This window comes from Falco punctatus (genome assembly GCF_963210335.1).
Source record: "Falco punctatus genome assembly, chromosome: 1".
NCBI classification, from domain to species: Eukaryota; Metazoa; Chordata; class Aves; order Falconiformes; family Falconidae; genus Falco; species Falco punctatus.
This window is the reverse complement of record NC_137580.1, coordinates 119,200,437-119,223,763: the sequence shown is the minus strand read 5'-3', so window position 1 is coordinate 119,223,763 and position 23,327 is coordinate 119,200,437. Positions and strand designations below refer to the sequence as shown.

The window sequence follows — 23,327 nt, the reverse complement described above, 5'->3', positions numbered from 1 at the left end:
TTTCACTGTTGATTTGCTCTTTCCTTCTGTCAGATTCTTCCTCTAATAAACTGTATCGTGAACTCCGCCAAAGGGAGTATTTCTTACTAGAAAGTTGACTGAGTAGTTCCCTTTCTGTGAACTTTGTGAATCATATTGCTGCCTCCACGGGGAGGGGACAGAAGGGAACATCTATTCAATCATTTCTACTCCCTCAAATTCACTTTTTTGCAGTTGTTTCTTCAAACCTCACGATGGCTGTGCTGGGTATGGAGATTGTGTCATTTCTTCTTGTTAATTTTGTGAGGACCTGATGAAATTTTATCTTATGAAGCTTTTCTTAAGATTGATGAAATAGAAGTTTCATACCAGCTTTTAACAATCCTGTCTTACTCGGTCATCAGCAAACCCCTAGAGAATAGTCAGTTCAGTATTCAAAGTCCACACAGAGGGAGTCATGACGTGACTTATCCAGAAGCAACAAAAGAAGACTGACTCAACTCTCCCATCCTGAAAGACTGAAGGCCTAGCCTCTGGTCTTATTTTATATACCTCCTGTGCGTGAGAAATTTGTGTCAAAAAGAAAAGAAGAAAATTACTGAGACTGTTCTCCTAGTAGTACCACTTAAATTCAGTACCATCTGAAATTTTCTGCTTTTGTCGTCCCTTCAGTATCACCAGAGTAAAAATACTTTTAAGATCTTTTGCTGCGTTGCTGAGGAAGCAAAAAAATCATGTTTATTTTAAAATCTTTGAGTCTTTTTGGAGGGTAGACCGCTTGACATTTCCAACCTGAGTCAAGTTGCCTTGTGCAGGGGCTTACGGCTTCAGTAAGATACCGGTAGACCTCATACCTTACGTGAGTGATCTGCAAAGAGAAGCTGACTCCATCTAACTGGGCACTTGTGCCAAAGCAGGAGTTACAAGATCATTGCTCCTAAGAGTGTTTGGCTGCCAGCAGACACCACCAGCTGTACCTGATGATCCACTGGGTTCAGTTCTCCAGCAGAACTTGGCTCTGCTCCTCTGTTCCCCAGGCACAGCCGTGAGCCTTGCCTCCTGTGCAGTGTAGCCCAGCAGCTGTTTTTTAGGTGCGCACCTGAGTCTGAAGGTGGGTGCTGTGGTCACCGTCAATTTTGGGAGAACCTTTGTGGGTTTCACCTGTCCCGCTCAGAGCTGGCCTCTGCTTCTCTACGGTCACAGCCGTAAGCAGAAATGACAGACTGGGAAGGAGGAGTGTGCACTACTGCCTCAAATGCAAATCTTTAATCATTGAAGCCTTCAGAAAGTGCAAAGATCAGCTCCCTTACCCATCCAGACAGTTCATGAAGATACTTTCAGACCTTAGAGGAGGGAGTGTCTGTACTAATCTGCCTGCTTGGCCTTAGGGGAGAAGTGGAATCCTTGTTCCATGCAAGCAGGTCACTGGTTCAGTTGGCTTGTTTCCACATGTATGTGTTTGGTAGTCAGCTGGTGTGCTCCTTCTTTCTGTACTGGCTCACCCTGTATTCTTTCTCCCTTAGGATAAAATTCAAAAACTATATGAGAGGAAAATAAAAGAGGGTATGGATATGAACTACATCATTCAGAGGAAAAAGGAGTTCCGTAACCCTAGGTGAGCCACCATCTGTTCCGCTGTGACCAAACCACCACAGAGTAAATTCCAAGAATTTTGATCTTTGTTGGAGTTGTAGCAGGAACAGGATCCTGAGCAAGAAGTATTACTGTTTTCAAAAATGAGAAGGACAGACATAATTTGACTGTAACTGAAACAGGAAAACTTTGTGTTCTGTGGGACAACAGCTAGAGTTGGTGTGGCTGTTAGATTTGTACATATGCAGGCTTTGGATGAAGTATTTTACGAGATGTGTCTGTTCTGAGAACTGGGAGATTAATTTGATGGAAGTGGGAAATAATGTGGTTAATGGCATGCCACGTTAATCATAGCAAGCATAGCTTCCCAGGTTCTGATTTTACTCTTGCAGTGTGAAGAGGTGACAGTATCTTTCCACTAACAAATCTGAAACCCTTCCATTTACTTCTAGCTCAATAGCTCTGCTCTGACCTCTTGTCTTTTCCTTGCAGCATCTATGAAAAGCTGATCCAGTTTTGTTCAATTGATGAACTTGGTACAAATTATCCAAAGGTGAGGTGTAATACTTTTAACTGGCGAGGGAGTGGGTAAAAGATAATACAGGGCTGTAAGGTCTTACCTCAGGCTTTCTTGAGCCTGCTTGTCCTTTAAGGGAACTTCAGTCTGATTCTCTGCATTGAAGTGAACATTTATACATGGTACTGAGCCTCAGTGCCTCCGAATTTGCTATCTGATTCTGAACAAAACCTGCTTGGGGGGGGGGGGGGGCGGGGGGGGAAGAAGAAGCCAAGCAGCAGAAAAACGCATGACTTTGAAGCCAAAAGGATGTTGGAATAAAGTTGTTTCTTCATTCATGACAGCACGTGGTTCTATAAAAGAAGGTCTAACGTGATCTTTGTGTCACTGGGATACAAGAAGAAATTAGTAATGAATATCATCAGTGAACAGATATACCTAAAATACTTCTGAACTGGGTTTTTGTGTATATGTGGAAATAGCCCTAATCTGACTTCGGTTTTGTTTTTTCTTCAGGACATGTTCGATCCTCATGGCTGGTCAGAAGATTCGTATTACGAGGCTCTAGGTAATTCCAGGAAGTCTTGTGGGTTTTTCTAGGTTTTTTTTTGTTGTTGTAGCAGCCTTTTATGTTTTGTAGTTTACTAACTGCATTGGAGTCTTTGCTTCCTTTATAAACGAGAAGTCATCACATTCTGCTCTTTCATTACTGCATGCTGGTTGGACGTGCCTGAATGTTATTGGTGCTTCGTCAGTCTGGAAAGCCTTTTAATTTAAATTGATTGTTCAACATTTTCATCTCTTAAGTCATGAATTTAGCACAGTAATGCTTTCATTAAAAAGCAGTGGTTGGTTTCATGGCAGTTTAATTTTCTATACACAATTTGAAGGTTTTGATTGTTTATGATGAAAATGTGTGAGTGCAAGAGAACTATGGATTTTTACTGTTCCTAGTACTTCTTGTAACTTCTGATCTTTCTCAGCTAAAGCTCAGAAGATTGAAATGGACAAATTGGAGAAGGCCAAGAAGGAACGCACAAAGGTATTCAAAACCAAAAGAGATGCAGGTGCAGGGTTGTTGTTTGTTTCCCTGCTGAATTCATTTTGTGGCTTTGCTGTTCCTTACAAACTGTGCTTTGTGCTAAAACCATTTGGTTTTCCCTGGTTCTGTCCTTTCTTCCTGCCTGTCTTCTTCCAAGCTGCGTAGATCAAGCTGTTTGCCCTTATAGGTCCATTTCTCTCGGTTGTTTATTCCACTGGATTTCCTTCTGTTTGTCAGTATTTTTAAGCCAGAGCTCTTAAAATGGTATTCAGTAAGCCAGGTACAGGCAAGATAATGCATAAGGGACAGCTTTTTTTCTTAGTCTATGACATTTTGCCTGGTGGCATAGCCTAGTTATAGCTTAAAATCCTCACCTCACCATATCTCATTGTGAGACAGTATCTGCCTTCTGTTCTCCTTGATAGTGCCGCCTTGCATCTAATTTCCATAAATGTCGGGCCTATTTAAACTTTAACTGGGCTTGTTGCAAAATGCACATTCTTACATTTTCCAAAAAGAACACAGACGGGCTTCGGAAGATTTTATTCCTGTCCTTCAGTGGTGTTGCCTTTAAGCTAGTAGCTGGCATTAGAAAACTGTCCAATGTCAGAGATTGCCATGTAACCTTGCAGAAGGCTCCTTTCATATTCACTACATGGAGGTATTTTTTTCTTGCAGTGCGTGTTGTGTCTTGCTACTTGTTTTGGGTTTTGCACAGTAGCCCAGCTATCTGATTACGTCCTTGCCCGTATCTGCATTTTTGAAAATATGAGACTGCATGCTGTTGCAGCTCTGTTGCTAGGTTTCCTGCTATGATGCAGTCGCAGTAAATCGTGCAGGTAGGGACTTGTCTTGCATTTTACTTAAAGGAAAAAGAACAGGAACTTCTAACTAAATTTTTACATTCTTTAATGACCAGGTTCTATCCTTTCTGAGCTATATCAAATTTCTATGCTTATACCAGTTACAATAAAAATGTGTTTGTTACCTGACCTGGGAGCTGGGCTGCAGCAATCCTTAACAATCGTGACTTCAGTACGCTTTGGCTTGAGGTCTGCATCTTTTTTCCTGCATGACAATAAAGCTGTTTGTAAAAATCACAGGCAATGTGGGTTAAAAAAAAGACTGTATATCTTAACACTTAACGCTTCATTATTTTTTTTTTCAATCCTCTCCCCTTTCTTCTACGTGTGTCTCCTTTCCCAGATTGAATTTGTGACAGGCACTAAAAAGGGTACAACAACAAGCGCTGCTTCTACGACAACCACAACAGCCAGTACCACTGTGGGAGGTAAAGAACAGTTGTCACTGTACCTATTAAGCTGCAGTAATGCTGGGATTAGTGCTTCCTGGAAACCCGGAAGGCTCCTTACTGACTGTGTGTAACATGCAAGAAAGCGTTTCCTCTAAAGGTTGCTAGACAAGATTTTCTCTAGTCCCTACATCCCATAGCTGCCCTTCTGGAATGAAAGACTAGGGACAGGTGGGATAGTGAAGAGGTTTATTAGTGGGTCAAGAAACTGCTGATGTCTGGTTCTAGAGTATTCTTGGAACTGATACATCCCAAGAGATTTGGAAAGACTGAAAATCATTCTGCCTACAGCCTGCCTTTTAAACTGGGAGGAAGAGAGAAAAACACTGGGGGCTGGTTTGTGTGTCCTGTGCCTGTACCTGAGCAACGGAGATACGTGTGCTCTGTTAAATATGCTTTGGGGCAGGGAGTGAACCAGTCTTCCATTTGGCTGGAGTGCAGGTGTGTAGAGTTTTACTTTGGCTCTTAAGGTACAAATTTGTCTTTCCTCCTTGACACTTACTGCCAGCCTGTGCTGAAATTAATGTGAGAGAAAGTTGTCTAGTCAAGTAGTGGTACATTAAGTGTTGACAAGACAGGGTGTTGAGAAGGGATTGGTGACCTTTACTGTAACGCTGATCCTCATTTGCTTGATCTAATCAAATTCACAGATGCCCAGAAGAGGAAGAGCAAGTGGGACTCGGCCATCCCTGTAACAACAATAGCTCAGCCCACCATCCTCACCACTACCGCAACGCTGCCAGGTGTTGTCACAGTGACAACCAGCGCAAGTGGATCCAAAACTACAGTCATATCAGCTGTCGGCACCATTGTGAAAAAGGCAAAGCAGTGACTGGTGTGCTGGGCCTGATTTTTGGACTTAATTGTCATTGAAGCCATTGTTCTCGGAAGGGAGGGGTAGCTTTCACCTTTGGTAAAAGATGACAAGATTCTTTGAAAGAACGGGGGCAGGAGCAGGCATGCCAGCTGTGTGCCCACAGGAACGGACCTCTGCCGAAAATGACTCTGCCTTTTCTTGCTGCGGGAAGAACCAGTCTGCGTGTGTCGCGCTGGTGGAAGGTGGTATCTGGAGTCAGCTTGTAAAAGTTAGCTTAGAAAATTACTGCGTTAGGGTCGTACCCGACTTGCAAGTCTGGTTTGGGTGCGGGGAGGGGGTTGGGGGGGGTGGGACACCAAGTCGTGGAGGAATACCAGCGGTACCCGGTGTATTCCAGGTCACGCTCGAAGGCTGCTCGCAGCTTGTGGTGTGTGCTGAGCCTCCCTCACCTGCGCCAGCTCGGTTCCAAGGGAATTAAAGCAGGGACAGCTGGTCAGTGTCCATCTTCAGACGTGACCTGAAGGGATCTACATCTGTGAATGTAGACTCGCTCTTTGTTTTAGCTCCGACACCTGTACCTGTGTGTGTATCTGTGTAGATCTTCGTGACTACGTGTTAAATAGTTGAACTATTGAGGCAACTGTGCTGGAATAGTCTTGTTACCGTCTTGCAGGGGTGGAGATTTCTATGCAGGACCCTAAGCTGTAGAGGCTTTATTTGTTAACTCATTTGCAAAGACCTGTGCGGAAAACTCTTCCATTGCCGTGGAATGAGATTGGACGGCAGATAAGCAGAGGTGTGTGTCTGATCTTAATTGTGGTATTGTCCATCTTTGTACTAGGTAGTGATGTACTGTGAAATGCACACATGGCAGTTACTGCTTGCTCCACTGTTGTGAAAAGGTATTTTCAGTTGAAAATTTTATTGTATAAATCTTCTTACCTGTGTAGCAAAAAATTATTATAAAAATTCAAGAGTCTTTCAAAAAAAACCCACCCTGGTGTCATTGATGTGTCTGCATTTCTCATCTTGCCGAGGGAGAATCAGTATCCATTTGTTGCACTTTGGGTTACGGATACCATTGGGTGAGTATGTAGTAATTCCATGAGAGTGGATTTTTCACGTTACCGATTTTTTTAAACCTCAGACTCGGAAAGGGTGGGCAGGAGTAATAAACTGATCTTATGCAAATACTTTTGTTATAGAGGATGCTTTGAAATAGTTGGAAATTCAGCTGTTCTTAATGCTATTTTTTTCATACTGTTTCTGCATCTTAAATTTCTTCAAAAGTTAGGACTGGCACCTGGATTGTTCATAAAACATTATTCTATAGAGGCCAGTCTCCTAAAAAAGAGTTCAACGGCAACGAAGAGGTTTGTTTGTAGTTTTGAGGTAGGTGGGATAAATAATTCGAACTTTTCTGTTTGTGTAGAGAAACAGCTGCTAACCTGGACTGTTTTCTGCTTTGCAGTGGTCACTCCAGATAATTTAAATGGTCTTTAGTTCTTAGATCATGATCTTTCAGATTCACTAATTTTTCTGTTTCCCCATAAGCAGTGATAGCAGAGATAGTTGCCAGAAAGTGTAAGTTTCTTAGAATTTAGTGTTGCTTTTTCAGTTTTTTAATCTACCTTATGTCACTCCTAACCCAGACTTTGAATTTATGGAGACTTAAGGAAGGAGTAAGAGGTTGTTTTCCTGCTTTTAAGTAATTTTAAAATGTGTTAAACACTTTGTCCTGGCAGTCATTTCAGCTTTTTTAAAAGACCTGTGTATCCAGGAATGCTCATGGGGGAGAAACCAGGGGACTGATGAGACTGTAGCATGGGAAGTTGGGGAGATGGTGGAATTGCTCTTTTTAAAAGCAGTAAGATAATGAAAGGCATGAAAATAGCAAGGTAGAAACATCTCTGTTAGATGACTGCATTGGGCTGTTGACTTGATTCCTGCAAGCTTGTGACAGATGCCTTAATCCCATCCTCATCCTGTGGAAGATGGTAACAGCGCCCAGCCTTCTCTTTTGGGTTTATAATGTCCCTGCAGAGGATGACACATCTCACTTCAAGGTGATTATTGCCTTGCTTTGAGGAACAGTTTTCAGGGTGTTTCTTTAAAGGTCCAGGATCTACTTGTGGTGGGAAATAGAAGCCATGAGGGAGCTTTGCAGCTCCGTAAGGTAATTGTCCTGTCTGGAATGTCTTGTAAGATTCCGTCCTAGTTAAAAACTGGCATGGTATAAATATCTATCTTAAAGTCCTGCTGAACAACGTATGGATGAAGGTACAACCATAAAACTGCAGCAAGGTGGGCACAGTCTGCTGTGGTTTCTCTCAGGCTATAGGCTGGTGGGGAACTTTGGGCACCAGAAGGATCATTGCAATTGTCTGCTCCTGGGAACAGGGGTGGGAGGTGTGTCTGGGCTTCTAGAACAACTGATGTTACTTCTAGTGAGTGTCCTTAATATGTGTGCTGTGAGCAAGTCTGAAGCTGAGTGAGATGAAATACCTCATGGAGCTGTGTGCCAGTACATGGAAATGCAGCTGGGTGCCGGAGGTCCCAGTCTTGTGCATCCCCTTCCTCTGTCCTGTCTTTAACTGCAACTGGTAGTAAGCACAAACTGGGAGAGTGGTGAGACCACATTCCCTTCACCAGTTAAGCACCTGACACAGGACAACTGCTGAAGCTCTTGGGGATGAATCCTTCAACTACAGAAGCTACTGAACGTAATTTAAATGTAAGTACCTTCTTCATATCACACATCTTGGAACCCCACCCCTTCCTCCTCCATGTGCCCTTTTCCTTCTTGCTCTGCAGTACCCATAGTCACTCCAAACCTCTGGATTTCTGGGCAGATCTTACAACCAGAGCTAAGAACCACCGCTCGGTCAGCTCCTGCGTTGCTGTGGCAGGCAGGGTATGATGGTGTCCCGCAACTCCGGTGCAATAGGAAGATGCTGATCAGCAGGGCTTGACGATGCTATGTAGAGGGATAAGGAGAACACTTCCCAAAACGAGCTCTGCTGCAGCGTGCTGGGCAGGGGTGGCCCAGTTTTCAAACTTCTGCAGTAACAGGCTTCTGCAGGAGACCTGGCTGGGCTGCGCTCTGGCAGCGAACTCCTGAGCTCTTCTAAGCGTTCGCTATCCACAGCAGAGAAAGCAACTTGAAAACATGCATGGTTTGTTGGTTGGTTGTTTTTTCTCTCTCCTTTCCAAAAAGCTGGAGTGGAGACGCCAATCATTGTACAACAAACTTGCAGCCAGTACAATAGCTCACTGCTCTTGTTTATCTTGTGTGTTTCTTTCGGCAGTAATAGGTGGACACGCAGGTTAGAAACTACAGCCCTAGGAAGAAGCTGCTCTCCCACCTCTGAGAACGTGATCGTACAGGCTGGTGGCTTGTGCTTGGCTGTGGTCAGGCAGCACGCTGGAGGAAGGTAGAGGGAGCTTCAGGTGTGCAAGAGCAATGTCCTGAGGGAAAAGGATCCTTTCCTGGCCGTGAAGCCACAGCCCTCAACTGGGAGGTTTGACTGGTTTGCTTGTTAGAGATCTGGATGGCTGTGGGCATACCAGGGTGTGTGGCAGCTGCTGGGTGCTGGAGGGGACCCACTGAGTGTGCAAGTGCCGGTGTTTTAAATGGTCCCCGGGAGCGGCAAGCTGGGTCTGAGCTGCACTAATGCAAACTCACATCTCGCCCAGCTAAAAGGTTCTTTATGCTGCCGCTGTGCTGGTGGTTGCTCAGGCTGCACTTCTGACTCCTAAAAGCTCTAGAGACTCATTCTTACCTCTCCTCCCACGGGGAGACTAATTGTACCCAGCAGAGGAAAACTGGTCCCATTTTCATTATTCCTCAGTCTGAGAATTCCAGGCTCAGGCTCCTTGAAAGCCATGGGGCTTCTTTCTGCTCAGCGCCTTTGTAAGCTGGAGTAGGTCTGCCTTAGCTGAAGCTCTGTGTTCAAGCGTGTGTCTCTGCGGAGGGGGTTGCTCAGCGGAGGGAGGAGAGCTGCCGTAATGAAGTCATCCTTGGCAGAGTTGGTTCTGCTCTTGCTCTCCCTTCTGAAGTCTCTTCTCCCACCTCTGTGCCCTGAGGTGTTGATTTTTCTTTCCTATTTGCTTGTTGTGATTGAAGAGATCTGCCCTCCTTTGATGTTGTTGTGGGAAGGGATTTTGTGTGTTCAGGACTTGCTTTTATTTTATGTCTGGCTGGGTGCTGCCTGGCTGAAAGAGCAGGTGGGGAGGGGCAGACCTTGCCAGCCCCACCTCAAACCGTAAAATGTGAGCACCCGAAGCTATGTTTTAGTTGGATTGCTGCTGTGCTGTCTGTTTTATGAGAGTTATTTACTGAGACAAAAAAAAAGTCCGCCTTGCCAAGGCTTTGGGCTGTGCGAAGGCGTTGCTGGTGACACAGTCAGCTTTAGCAGCAAGGAGGTGATGGCTTCAGCCGGCGTCCGGCCCCCTGACACCTGCAGGAGCATCTTTCCAGCTCTTCGTCATTGCAAGGGAAAAGGAATTGTAGCTGCGAAGCCCCTCAAACAGACGGTCTTTGCAATGTGCCTGAAAAATTATCAGAGGGTATGGGCTGCTCCCGTTAAATCGTGTGACCCCAGGAAAACCCAGAGCTGTTACCTGCAGAGAGAGATACTTTTCAGCAGGGCTCTCTGAGACCGCCTAATGGTAAAAAAAATATATATAATTATCGTTTAATTATTGCTGGTGAGGTGCAAGACCCATGAAGGGGCAGTGAGGTTCCACCGAAGTCTGCTCTTCCTTTTGGAGAAGGTTAACACCAGCGCATTCGTGCGTTGCTCTTACAGGGCTGTGTTCCCTTCCCGAGCCCTGCCGTGCGCTGCTGTTTCTCCAACTGTTTGTATTCCACTTCCTTCCTTTTGTTCCAAGCGAGAACTGTGGACACCGATGACTTCCAATATTTAGTCGTTGTTTATTTGAAACTTGTCTTTGGCTGGGGCTGGGCTTGTGCTTTTGGTTGCCAGTAAACACCAAAGCACCAGGATTTCAACAAGAAAAGATTTTGCCTTTTCACGTAGAAGGCGTCCGTCTGTCTGTCCTCCACCACGTCTGTATGAACCAGCGTCAGGAAGAAAACAAGCCTGCCTTTCAGCGCAGGGTGGGAAATCGAAGTTACTGGTACTTTTAACCTCTCTCTTCTTTGTGTAGCCTCTTGTGGGGCTCGGAGAGCGTGGCAAAAGGTGATGGTCCATCTTCTCTCCAAGTTTTTGTTGGCTGGCTCATCACGAAAGCCTCGCCCACACTGCTGCGTGCCTCGTGTGGGGCCAGCCAACACAAACTGGGAGGAAAGGTGGGCTATCTCACCGAATCTTTCTAACAACACCAGTGTGCTTTCAGCCCTTCGGCAGCTGGGTAAGATGCTAATGTAACCCTGGAAGGTCCTGTTTTCCCTGGATGGGAGGGTAGGATTGTTGCAGGCTGAAGTTTTATCCTGGATCCTTTACTAACGTTTTCCTGTTGTGTTGTTTTGGTGGCCCACGTACCTCTTACTGCTGGTCCGTCCCGGAGGCACATGGGCATCAGTGACATTCAGCAAAAAATATTTTCCTTTAGGTATGTGTTCAAGACAAGGAACCTCTGTCGCAAAACAACAGATGTGCGTAGTCATTGCTGTCTTAGGGGAAAGGCTGAGGAAGACAATATGGGAGGATTTCATCCTGCACTTTTAATTACCTAGGTAATTATATTAAGCATAATTTAGTGCAATAAATTATGTGCGCATTAATGTACATTAATAATACATTATTAAGCATTCCTTAAATTTACACCCCATAGCAGGATATTGCTACTACAGCGTACAGTGCAGCTATGGGATCAAGTATTTATTTTCCTTTTAGCAGTGTGTGTTGTTATAGAATTCAGAAGGGGGATGAATGTGCTCTTGGCTGTAACTGCTCAACAGAGACCTAGAAAAAGCCCCAGAGCCGTCGTCTCCACCACGCTGTGGTGGCAGGACAGAAAGAAGAAAGGTTCAGTACAAGCTGGCATGACATTAAAAAAAAAAGAAGAAAAGAATTAACTCTAAAATCACTTGTAATTTTCGGTAGTTGGCACTCGGACTGGTAGTCTCAGCAGAGAGCGCAACAATTTAGTGTGAGCTATAGAATGACTTGGTTTCGCTCCTAGGGCAAAAATTTTTTTGCCACGCCACGTTGCCACAGCAGAAAATCAATGATTTATAAATGTGAGGGCCACCACGTAAGCAGCTGGGGGCTTCCATGGAGCCATCTGCAGTGAAACCTGCTGATCCTCTTCTCCGAAGTCCCTGTTCACTGCTGTTGTTTAAAACAGCAAAATCGTGTGGCAAAAGCCTGATCCAGCAGGCAGCAAGTGCAAGGTGTTGAACCAAGGGAAAAACTTGAGCTCACTATGTATTCTTCCCTGGGGAAGTATTTTGGAGAAGCTGCCTGGAAGACAACCCATAAAAAATACTTTCTTTTTTTTTTTTTTTTTTTTTTTTTAAAAAAAAAAAGACAAGATTGAGTGAAAACCCATTAAGATCTTATGACCAGTTACTGAGAATTTCTAATTCCTCTTTGCTTTGTTGCCTTAAGTTTTGTTGAAGGACTTGTCCTGATACTAGAAAAGTGCTTTTTACCAGCCCTGGAAATATCTACTTAAATGCTGCTCAGTTACAAGTCTCCAGGGAAAAATTGTGCTCCGTATGCTCAGAGATCTGTTAGGGACATGTCTTGGAGAAAGGTGCAAAATTATTATCTTGAACATTTCTGGCAGCTCCCACGGTGAGGAACTGGGCTCCTTCGCACAGCTGGAGATGCTGAGCAGAGCTGGTCCTGCCTTGCTGCTCCAGGCTGCTGGGATGAAGGGGAGGGAGACGGTGTCAGGCAGCCCTGGGACTGTCAGGGTGCCTGTAGACGAGACCAGAGATACCTTACAGGAGGCAGCATAGACATCCTCCAGCTCAAGTGGAGAAAGGAGAGCATCCAGAAACCAAGGACACAAACTATCACGGTGGAAGCTTGCAGCTCCTAAGCTTTTCCAGTTGGCTCCACGGTCCCTCTTGGGGAACCATCACTAAAGTACTTTTTTTTTTTTTTTTTTTGGTGGGGTTTTATTTGTTTTTAGTAATATGTTTCTTGTAGCCTAAATTGGCTTTTTTTTTTTTTTAACTCCAGTGCCTGGCAGCATTGCTTACCCCAATGGTAACGGAGGAGAACTGCAGCAGTGGGAGGTGGGCTCGACTGATGGGAGCTGGGTGCTGCTGGTGGCTGGGACCAGAGGGAGGACCAGGGGAGGTGGACAGACACACCTGCACGCACCAGCACACGCTCCTCTCTGGTCTCAGGAACCGAAGCCCAGCTTCTCTCAATCTGCAACGTTCTACATCATCTGCCGCTTCTGTGGCTCCTCGAGGCTAAGCGGGACCCTCTGCCTTCAGCCCCCCAACAGTTCAAAACCCCAACAACAAAACCCCTTCATTTTCAGAATTTTTTGTTGAAATATAGGAAATCCCATCTCCAAATGAGCCGGGGTAATGCAGAGGTTGCCAGCTCAAGTGTCCAGAAACTAGGAAATACCAGAGTTAAACCGCTGGGACCATCTTCAGCTTCACCCCTGCTGCATCCCATTTGCTGCAGTTTTTTATGGCATGAGCACATCCTCCTTTTTCCTGGGGCTTAATCAGTTACACATCTGTATTTGAGCTTCCTCTTTCTTGCAGTGAAAGTAATCGTGCTCCTCGCTTCCATTTGAATCAATGCTCAATCACCATCATTTGGGAGTTGATAGCAGCCTCCGCCATGCTATAATGATAACTGAGAGGCCAAAATTGTCCTGCTTGTGTTTTTCATCTCCCAGGCAGGCAGGAAATATGTGACTTTTTTGGTCTGGCTTTGGCTATTGTTTGTGCTGAAGCTGAGGGGATGCGGTTTTCCTTGTGAGGATTTATCGGGGAGCTACAACACAGCAGCCTCTGCCATCGCATCTGCTCTGGTATGTGCACGCTCGGTGCCACGGGAGGTGCAACTGGCTCTGAGCTGTGACGAACCCCAGACCCTAAAAGCAAAAGGGTGCTATGGGGAGAAAAAAAAAATATCAAAATCAAACTTCAAAAAGTTTGATTAAAACAAAAAAATAACCAAGCTTCAAACACTCCTCCGCTGTTCCTTGGGGGCGGGAAGGGGTTTTGGATCCAGCCCAGCAGCAGGGCTGGATGCAGTGGGGGGGTAGCTGCTCCTTGTGCTCTTGGAGCCTGGTGGGATGCGTTGGGAGCAGGTGGGGGGTGGTTCTCGTTCACGTTGCTACAAGGGGTCGCACTGACCCACGAGCTGGGTCTAGTGCCGTGCGGGGTGGGCTGTCCTGCTCGTGCCCTGGATAAAGCGGGATGTGGGTCTGTCCGGATCTGCCCTCTGTGAGCAAGGTGCAAGGCTGGGCTTGGCATCGGGCTTGTTGTCGCAGCAGGAATTTCCTGCTCTTTCAGCTGGGAGCTACCTTGGGAGCTACCTGGGCACTGGGAATGACACGCCCCGGTGGGAACTTTAGAGGAGAAACCCCCGGCAAGGGGGACCGGGGAGCGCCCTCGGCTCTGCCCAGAGCAAACAGGCGAAGCCAAGCAGCTGCCGCTGCCCATGTCCCGCGGCCCCCTCCCCGCACCCCCGGCACCTTCCCACCACCCACTCGGCCCTTTTCCTGTGGGATGGCGCTTGTGGGGAGGGAGGGCTCGGGGCGGCTGCGCGGGCTGTGCCTCCCGTCCAGGTGTGCGAGGGAGCGATGCCAACCCTGAGTCACGGGCACCCCCTCCTCCCTGCCCAGCTGGGATAAAGCTCGTCCTCACCTGGGATCCGATCTCATTTATCCCGGCTCCCACCTTTCCTCCCCGCCAGCCCCCTGGGAGGGAGAAGCGAGGGGAGCGAGAACAAAGTCGAGACTTGACTGGAGGGTACAGGAGCCAGCGGGGAGGTATGTGGGATCGCGGGCTGCCGGCCCTCCCTGCCGCACTGGAAGTTGACGTTTAACCGGAAAGAGAAAAGGGACAGAAAATAGAGAGGAGGGAGGGAAAGAAAAAAAAAAAATAAAAGCAAAAAAAAAAAGAAGAAAAGGCCAAGGCTGGAAATCAAGTCGCAGCAGCGAAGCAGCACGTTCTCCCCCTGCCTTCGGAAGAATTTCTTGGCTTGGTGTGTGGGTGCCTGTTATTCGGGCTGCAGCTGAGGATTTGGACACTGAGTCAGACCCAGCGCTAATGAGGTTTGTGGAATTAATTCATCTGTGCTCTTTAGCGTTCAGCTTGCTTTAATTTCACTGTGTTGATTAACCGGGGGGTGAAATAAGGCGCGGGGCTCCTTGCAAAGGCAGGTGGGGAGGGGGCTCAGCTCCCTGCCGGCTTGTTCCCCCTTTTCCCGCTGGTTTTGGCTGTCGGACGCTGCCTCATGCCTCTCGCCCGGCTGGGAAGGGCAACACTCGTGACCGAGCAGGGCTTTGCAGAGCTGCACGGTGCGGTTTTTGTCTCTGAAGGTATTTGGGTGAGCGGCCGTGGAGCGGAGGAGGGGGTACCACGGCGTGGCAAGGCAGAGCAGAGCCCTTGGGACCCTCTGTTGCAGGTTTCAAAGGTTGCCCTCTCCGTCTGCCCCGCTCCCGGGGGAGAAAGCGGTCATGCCTTTGAGCTGGCACCCAGGGAAAGTTTTCCCAGGTGAAACGGCACAAGGTCGGCCGGGCTGTGGGTGGCTCCGACCCACTGAACCCACGGAGGTGGTTCTGCAGAAGAGGCAGCTGCTGGCGACCCCCTGCGAGGGGGGGGGGGGGGGAGGGGGGGGAGGCAAGGGCAGGGGGTGTCCCTGCAGGAAAAGGCCACGAGGGAGTGGGGACTCAGGGTCAGTTTTGCTGAACCGCAGGTATCGGGGTGTTCGGGAGCTGGTGGGTCTGAAATGGATGGGGAATAGAGAAATGGACGGAAGGATTGGTGCGAGGGAGCTGGCAGGTGGGGGTTAGGAGGGGGAGAAGGGGGATGAGGAGCACCCGTGGAGGGGCTGGTGAGGAAAAGTGTCTCGTGGGGCCAAGGGAACAGTGAACGCGCTGGGAGCAGCACGTGGGGAGGCGCGGGGCGGACGGGAGGGTCCCGGGGCTGTGCTGGCGTTTGGGCAGCCCCGCCGGCAGGGTCCTGAGCTTCCTACCTGACCCTCGGGGCTCCCCCTGCCCAAACCCGGGGGGCAGAGGGACAGATGGCACCGCAGCCACCAGCACAGGGTGGTATTGGCCGCTCCCCAGCTGCCAGCAGCACCGGCTGGGTCCCCGGGCTGGGTCCCCGGGCTGGGTCCCTGGGCTGGGTCCCGCTGTGTTTTGTCCTTTGCTGGAAGATGCCAGGGGCTGCGTCCGGGGCTGGAGCTCAGCCTGGGAGCTGAGATCCCCCTTCTTGCTGGAAGCAGGAACTGGTGCCACTCGCATGGAGCTCCCTGGTGGCATAGACATGCCCAGGGCAGAAAACCAGAAGTAAAGATAAATAGGATTTCATGTTTAAGTGATTTGTGGGTCAAGCTTTTGAGTTTTCGGGGGGGCTTGGCTTGATAATTTCCAAGTTCTGGAGCATTGCCCCTGGCAGCTTTGTGCTGCCGCGTATTCCGGGGAGGGAGAGAGCATGAGATGTGGCCCTGATCCGTGTGCCCGCAGCCCAGACCTGGAGGAGAGCTGAGCCTGCATGAGCCGCTGTGGCTGTCACTGTGTGGCACCCAGGGGAGCAGGACATGGTCCCTGGGGGGGGCACCCAGCTGCCTTTCTGCTTTGCCTCCACCACTATTAACTCTCCCATGGGACCCCCAGCCCTGTGCTGAGGGTGACCGCAGTGACCGGCACTGCCGGCCTGTCCCAGCGTGCTGCAGTCCTCAGCACACGTGGGCAAGCAGATGCTCCTCTAGATGCTGCCAGGGCATCAGTCCCCTACACAGTCCCAATGCACCCCTCAGCAGGACAGGGGGGGCTACAGCCATGAAAAAGGGAGTGCCCACCGGAGGGAGGGAAGGCTGTGCCAAGAGCTTGAGCATCTTCCTCGCTTTCCCACTCTGGTGTCCCCAACCTGCCGGGTGTCCCCTGCACGGCAGCTGGAACCAGGCTCCCACCTTGGGCGTGTGGCTCATCATAACCTGCTCCTTGGTCCCTCTCCCCCACCCCCCGCAGGGGTGATACCTGACTTCAGCCTTGTCCCTTCCCAGCACGGAGCTGCTGGGGTGGGGATGAGGTTGGGACAGGATGGAACAGGATGATGGAGCTCTGCCACTCCAACCCTGTCCTCTCGCTGCTCCAGTGGTTTCTTTGGAGCATCCCCTGGTTTTGGGGGATGAGGAAGTCAGCCCAGATGTCCAGAAGCTCTGGGATTCCTGGATCTTTCTGGAGTAGGTTGTCAGCTGTGCTGAGGTGCAGGCAAAGGCTGGAGGAGCAGGAGGGACCCAGGAGGAGATGTGGGAGCAGTGGCCTGGGATGGGGTAGGATGTCTGTGAGCAGCCAGGAGCTGCTCTGCTTCGTTCCTTGGTTTTGCACAACTGAACAGCTTTTATTGTTGTTGTCATCGTGAAAACCCGACCAAACCCCTGCAGTTTTTCCAAAGTGAAAGTGGCCTTTTCCCTTCCAGAGTTCACTTTTGAAACGGACGGATGGCTGCTCGCATGTTTTTGCACAAATATTATGGGCTGTGCTCCTGGAGCTGGCGGTGCCAAGCGGCAGTGGCGATGCTCTGTGCCACTAGCTCCCTGCCCGCTGGCAACCGGCCAGCTGAATCCCTGGAGGCCGGCGGCTCACAGAGTAACAGGGCGTTAATATCGAGCTGAGTTTTATGGCCGTTTATCTCAGCACTTGAAAAGACCTGAGAGCAGTTTGTGCCCAAGGCCCAGGGTGTGTCTGTCAACCCATTGGTGACTCTTTCTTGACTTGTGATTGAAGGAAGATGAATTAGATCTGTACTTGGACTTGTAGACCGGTGTGTGAGCCAAGCAATCCTTTCCTTATGGCCTTTGCCATGATGGGAGATGGGATTTGCCGAGTGCTCAAGGGAAGTTTTCACTGTGTTTTCCCTTGACGGGCTCAAAGGACTTCCCCACCCTTTCATCTCACCTCTAGCTGGCATCTCCCCACGTCTCCGCAGCACCAGTCGCTGCGGCTGGCATGGCTCGCTGGGGTGGAGCGAGGGAAAAGGGGATTTTCCTGGCTTCAAAACCTGCCCATATTGGTGGCAAGGGACATGATGTTTGCCAGCGAGCGGTGGCGTGAGGACTGCTGCTGAGAGAGGTCACAGACATGTCCAGGGACGAGGATAACTGCCGGCCTCAGAGCCAGCGCTGGGGTTTGGCTGGGGGGACCGCCTAAGGCCAGACCTGCACAGAGGCTGAGCTGGGCACGGGCAGCGTTCCAGGGAGCTCCGCTCAGGGGCCGCCGCAGGGACGCAGAGGGATTTCCCTGGTCAACTGGTATTTTTTACCCGTAAGAAAAACAGCATTTTTTCTACCAGATCATGACCAACAGTAAAACTTCCCTGGGTTTCCCTGCAGAGATGCTGCCCTGAGGTTTCCCTATTTCTCACATTTCAGCTATGGGGCATTAATTACTGTGATAAATCCCCCTGGGCACAGCAGACAAGATAAATGAGATAGCAATGCCTTGTCATTTGCTACCTGTGTATCCAGTGACTGTCATGGGGAAGAAAGCGCAACCACAAGGGGAGATGTCCCCCAGCGTCGATGCTGTGTTGGTTAGAGCCCTGTGCCACGGTGATTTCTGCAAGTGCCCAGCTTCACGTGTTCGGTGTATTTCTATAAGCTTCAGTGGCCGATGCAGGATCCAGAGGCCAAGTGTGATCCAGTGCTGTTGAGACTAGAGAGGGTCTTTCCAGGGATTTCCCTGGGCCCCAGGTCAGGCTGTTATTAGCAAAGTAACCAAGTGACGGCTCTGAGTACTGGTTTGTCCTGCTGGGAACTCAAACTTCTTCACTGCACACAACAACTATTCCTGTTTTCCTTCTCTGTTTTCACATTATCTTCATTTATTTTAGAGTCAGTGCTTGCACAGCAAGGAGCTATAAGAATGTTAATTTGCATTTTATATTTCACATTTGCATCTTCCAGAAAGGAGATGCTTTAAAGATGTCTTTCCACTGGATTTTTTTGCCTTGACTGCTCTCACTTGCTCTGCTGGGGTGCTAGAATCAGAGCCGCGCTGCAGCACGGCAGCTGCAGAGCTCGAGTTCCAGCTTTGTCCCTTTTGTTTACCATGTTCAAATGCTGACTTCTGGATGGCACTGAGTCTTCTCAGTCACGTGTGGGTGTGGGGAGAATGGTTAACTCTGTTTGGGATTTGGCCTCTGGATCCACACGAGGGGTCCTACTGGGACAGGGCAGAGGGGAGCTGCCAAACTCTGAAGACCACAGATTCATTCAGCAACTCCAAAGCTCCAAGTCTGGCATTTCCCAAGGCCTCAGCTTCTATTTATTGTTGGTTTGACTATCCTGGAAACTCTTAGTGCAATAGGAAATAGCTGAAGGGAGGGGTCGTTTTGTTTTTGGGGAGAGATAGCCACTTTGTTTTCCTCTTCTATTTTTTTTTTTTTTTTTCCCTTAACCTGCCAGGAAAAGCAAGGTCTTGACCTGGTCGATGCTCGGATGTGTGGATGGTGCTGGGCTCCAGCCAGGAGCAGCCTGGGCTCCCGCTGCTCTGGTGACCCGTCGAGCTGGACACCCCAGCTCTGGGACACAGGAGTGCGGTGGCATGGCAGCAGCCAGCCCTGGCATGGCCGGGGACTTTGAGACTTTCGCAGATGCCCAAGCAGAGGACAAGCTGCTCTTGGTTTTGCTTTTGTGCCCTGCTCCGCTGCCATCAGAGACTGCTTCCAGGCATCACCTTCTCTGGGTGGGCAGGGCTGTCCCACGCCGGCAGGGCCGGGCAGGGGCTCTGCAGGAGCTGCCCCCATCACCTCCAGGATCGTGTCCACCTCAGCTCTCCACAGCATAGCAATCCATGTGTTTCAGGAGGAAGAGGATGGATGTGCTGCCACGGGCATGTGCCGGGCTGCTCCTCCTGTCCCTGCTCTGCGCCACCGGCCTCTGCCAAAGGAGCAAAAGTGAGTGCGGCTGTGGTAGATCTGTCTGTGGTGTCCCCTTGGTGCTGCCTCACGGGGATGCTGTGCACCCTTCCTGGGCTCCAGAAATGTTGGTCCTCATGTGCCTAAGGCCTGTTGTGTGCCTTTCCTCCTGTTTTCCACGTCCCCAGCACTTGGGGCCCTTCTCTGGTTACCCAACTGCTGTTTTGTAGCCAACTTCCATTAACCACCCATGCAAAACCCCCAGCAGCTCCCCCAGGAATGGGATCAGCCTTCTTCATGCCCTCCCATGGCTCACCCAGGTTTTCCCATTCCTGATACCCTGATCTTTCCTGGTAGGTAACCGCTGCGTGCTGTCCCGGGCGAAGAGCTGCACCGAGTGCATCCGAGTCGATAAGGATTGTTCCTTCTGCACCGACGAGGTGAGACCTTGCAGGGGGGCCGGGGCTCTGCTTCCCACCCTCTGGCAGAGGACATCACTCTGCTGGGACAGGGACCCCAGAGCAGGGTCAGCTTCTGGCTCCGGCTTCTCTCTGCAAAGAGCTGGTCTGGGTGGGAAGTGCCGAAACGTGGGTTTTCTTTGGTGCGGACAAATGGTGGGGGAGGGGAATCCAGGGCAAACTTGCAGAAATGCAGAGGTTTATCAGAAAACGCCAGTGTGCCAGATCTGAAACTGTGTGCAAAGGCTGGAGGGAGGGTCTTATCCCAGGCAACCCAGTAACCCACCGGTGGTCGCATTTCCCTCTCGTTGGGGGACATTGGTTCTTCTGTGCGAGACTCTTCCCCGTTTCTCTGCCCTGCCTCTGCTCCCAGAGGCTCGCTAATGGTCTCAGCAGAGGACCCTGCCTCCTGATAAGTGCCCTTCTCCCCTGCGTGGAGGATTTGCTGCTTTCTGTGGCTGAAACGTTGTTCTCACCCCCTGGGCAGAGCTTTGAAGAGCCGCGTTGCAACTTGCGGGAGAACTTGCTGCGGTACGGCTGCGGGGAGGCCAGCATCGTGTACACCAGGGGCGAGATGCAGACCCAGCAGGTGGGTGCTGGGGAGACAGCCCTCTCCTGAGGGGGTCCCACCATTCCCAGTGTCCTTCATCCTTCTCTAGAGTCTTCAGCAGGAAAAATACAAAGTCCAGGCCTCTGTTTACGTAGGCTTTACTCAAAAACAGTGCTCTGCCTCTTCTAGCTGATGAGCCTGTTGGCAGCCAGCCGTGACTGCTCAGGGCTGGGGTGGCTTTTCAGGCAAAATAGATGTAAGCAAAATGCCAAGGTCTGGAGGAGGTGCCCAGCTGGGCACGTGTGGACACAGGGGATGCTGCCTCAGCTGTACGCGAGGGAAGGGAGCATGATCACCCTTGCCTTTCCCCTTCCCGTGCGTCTCCCTGCTCCTTGCCTCCTCCTCACTGCATCTGCACAGGGGATGGGGTCTATCCCGGGAGATGGACCCCACCCCCTTCACGTCACTCTTTCTTCACAGAATTTCAGCATCAACACATCCCTGCAGAGGACCCAGGTGTCCCCCCAGGGCATGTTCGTGCGGCTGCAAGCTGGGGAGGAGAAGAGCTTCAACATGGATGTCTTCCAGCCTTTGGAGAGCCCTGTGGATCTCTACATCCTCATGGACTTCTCCTACTCTATGTCTGACGATCTGGACAACCTCAAAAGCATGGGCCAAAACCTAGGTGAGACCAGAGCTGAGAGAAGAGGGGAGTCTGCTCCTGTGCTGATGAAGCCCGGCAGCTCACTCCTGCCTGCAGCTGCAAGCTCTCTGCCACCACCAGAGAAAGAGATGGGTGTCTGTTTTATCCAGAGTTCCTTATTATCGCTGCTTTGTGCAGCTTTGGGGGGGATTGTCTCCTGGCCCTGCAGGGATCATGTTCTCTTTCCTTTCAGCCCAGCGTGGGGGCTGGTGCCCTGCAGAGTCCATCTGTGCAGTGGCTTTGGCATCCCAGACCTACAGGTGTGGCGTGTGCTACTGCAGAAGCTCCAGTCTTGGAAAGGGGCTACCAAAGGGAGTATAGGTTTCTACCCCAAAAAGAAAGACGAGCCACAAGCCCAAACTGCTTAAAAGCTGACCGTCTGGGAGTCTTAATCTAAGACGTGGCCAGCACAGATGATGCCCAGGAAAGGACTTCTTTCCCCGAAGCAACACTGTCACAGATATCTCTTTATTCATGTGTGTCTTCTTCCCTCTCTTCCTCTCCTCCCAGCGGAGTTTCTGCAAGCCCTGACCTCCAATTACACCATTGGATTTGGCAAGTTTGTGGACAAAGTCTCATCCCCTCAGACAGACATGAGACCTGAGAAGTGAGTGAGGCCAGTGGGTCCCCAGGATGAGGGCGGAGGGGAGGGCAGGCACCTCCTGTTTCTCTGTGGCTTTCCTGACCTTCACCGCCTGTGGTGGGAGAGCCTCTGTCCATCTCTCTCCCTTTGTGGTGAATGCCTCCCCTGGCCTCCCCACCCTGTGCTCAGGGCTTGCTGTAGCACTGTGCCAATGCCAGCAGTGTCATCCTCTGCTTTCACACCTTCCCTGCTCTGCCACGACAGGTTGCATGTCTTGTCTTGTTCTCCACCTCTGCCCTCATCCATTCTACCTCTCTCTGCTGATGCCTTGCCAGCTCAACTTCATCTCCTCCCTTGAGGGATGCCCCAGCCCCTGGTGCCCTCCCCACGCTTCCTCTCCTGGCACCCAGGCAACCCCTTGCTCCTGCCCCCCACAAAACCCCCTGCTCTCCCCTTCTGTCCTAGGCTGCGTGAGCCCTGGAACAACGCTGACTCCCCTTTCTCCTTCAAGAACGTCATCCGCCTGACCAGCAACATCAACTACTTCAGCCAGGAGCTCAGGAAAGAGCGCATCTCTGGCAACCTGGATGCCCCTGAGGGTGGCTTTGATGCCATCCTGCAGACAGCCGTTTGCAAGGTGAGGGTGGCCAGGGATGCAGGAGCCGTGTGGGCAGGGCTCTGTCTCTAACGAGTTGATCTCCTTGACACCGGGTGATGAGCAAAAGGGCAGCATGCTGGGCAGCTGACGAGAGAGCCAGGGAGCCCAGGGCAGACATTCAGCTAGTCGGTTCTTGACCTCCCAGCCGCACGCTCCCGGTGCCGAGTTGTTTTGCGTTCCCGATATTTCTTAGTTTTTAGACCATCTGTGTGTGTATCCCTGGTGCCTGCTCCCCAGCACAGGAGCTGCTTGCTGGGCACCCTGCCTGTGCTCTTTGCTCTGTCGCCCTTTGTGCCTGCGGTGGTGAAACTCTGCTCCCTGGAAACGAGCCCGTTCGGGCTTGGCCACTTGGCTGAGGGATAAGCACAGCTCCAAACACGTCCAGAAACGCGTGGGCTTGCCCCCTGTGCATATATGTGCCTGGCACCGAGCTGCTGGGAGATATCCCATGTATTGGGGGTGCAGATGGGGGAAGCGGAGACCTACTGGCTTGGATTCCCGGGGCTACGTAGCTGGTGTGTTCGCTGCCAAGAGGCGGTTCCTTGCCCCTTGGGTTTTCCAGCTCCTGCCAGTGCCGGCCTGCCAACGGCTGCAAGTGCAGTGGTTTGGGGAGCGCAGAGATAAAGGTTCCTTCTCCCCCTCCCTGGCTGCAGGATAAGATCGGCTGGAGGAAGGACAGCACTCACCTGCTCGTGTTCTCCACCGAGTCTGCCTTCCACTATGAAGCTGATGGTACCAACGTCCTGGCGGGGATCCTGGCAAGAAATGATGAGCAGTGTCACCTAGACACCAATGGCACCTATGTGTATGACATTAAGCAGGATTATCCTTCAGTGCCCACCCTGGTGCGCCTGTTGGGCCAACACAACATCATCCCCATCTTTGCTGTCACCAACCACTCCTACAGCTACTATGAGGTGAGGAGACCATGGCAGTGGTGCCGTGAGGGCTTACCTTTCCACCAGGACCAGCGCTCCTCTGCCTGGAGGGCAGCTGTGAGAAGAAAATCTTCTCCCATCTCTTGCCCCCTAGTACTAAACCACCACCGTGATGCTTTGGAAGGGTGCCAAAGTGTGC

General features: G+C 50.4%; 2 protein-coding genes across 10 annotated transcripts in view; both read left to right on the top strand.

Annotated features, from left to right (window-relative positions):
• The window catches only part of SAP30BP (SAP30 binding protein), a 37,005-nt gene extending 25,269 nt beyond the window's left edge, over positions 1-11,736 (top strand). For 2 of the 3 annotated variants that reach the window (XM_080376893.1, XM_080376892.1), the window contains 6 exons: positions 1,503-1,594; positions 2,065-2,125; positions 2,606-2,657; positions 3,073-3,131; positions 4,338-4,422; positions 5,094-11,736. In XM_080376893.1, the coding sequence (XP_080233019.1) occupies positions 1,503-1,594; positions 2,065-2,125; positions 2,606-2,657; positions 3,073-3,131; positions 4,338-4,422; positions 5,094-5,275 (531 nt within the window). In that variant the 3' untranslated portion in view covers positions 5,276-11,736. The remainder of the gene's footprint in view (positions 1-1,502; positions 1,595-2,064; positions 2,126-2,605; positions 2,658-3,072; positions 3,132-4,337; positions 4,423-5,093) is intronic. The other variant, XR_013926264.1, reaches the window with a different exon arrangement.
• Positions 11,737-14,342: 2,606 nt separating this feature from the next.
• Positions 14,343-23,327, top strand: part of ITGB4 (integrin subunit beta 4) — a gene marked incomplete at its 5' end in the record, with an annotated part of 30,738 nt that continues 21,753 nt past the window's right edge. For 2 of the 7 annotated variants that reach the window (XM_080376332.1, XM_080376331.1), the window contains 8 exons: positions 14,344-14,488; positions 19,246-19,337; positions 19,656-19,738; positions 20,244-20,345; positions 20,787-20,991; positions 21,520-21,616; positions 22,058-22,229; positions 22,904-23,167. In XM_080376332.1, the coding sequence (XP_080232458.1) occupies positions 14,484-14,488; positions 19,246-19,337; positions 19,656-19,738; positions 20,244-20,345; positions 20,787-20,991; positions 21,520-21,616; positions 22,058-22,229; positions 22,904-23,167 (1,020 nt within the window). The other 5 variants (XM_080376327.1, XM_080376328.1, XM_080376329.1 and 2 more) reach the window with 5 other exon arrangements.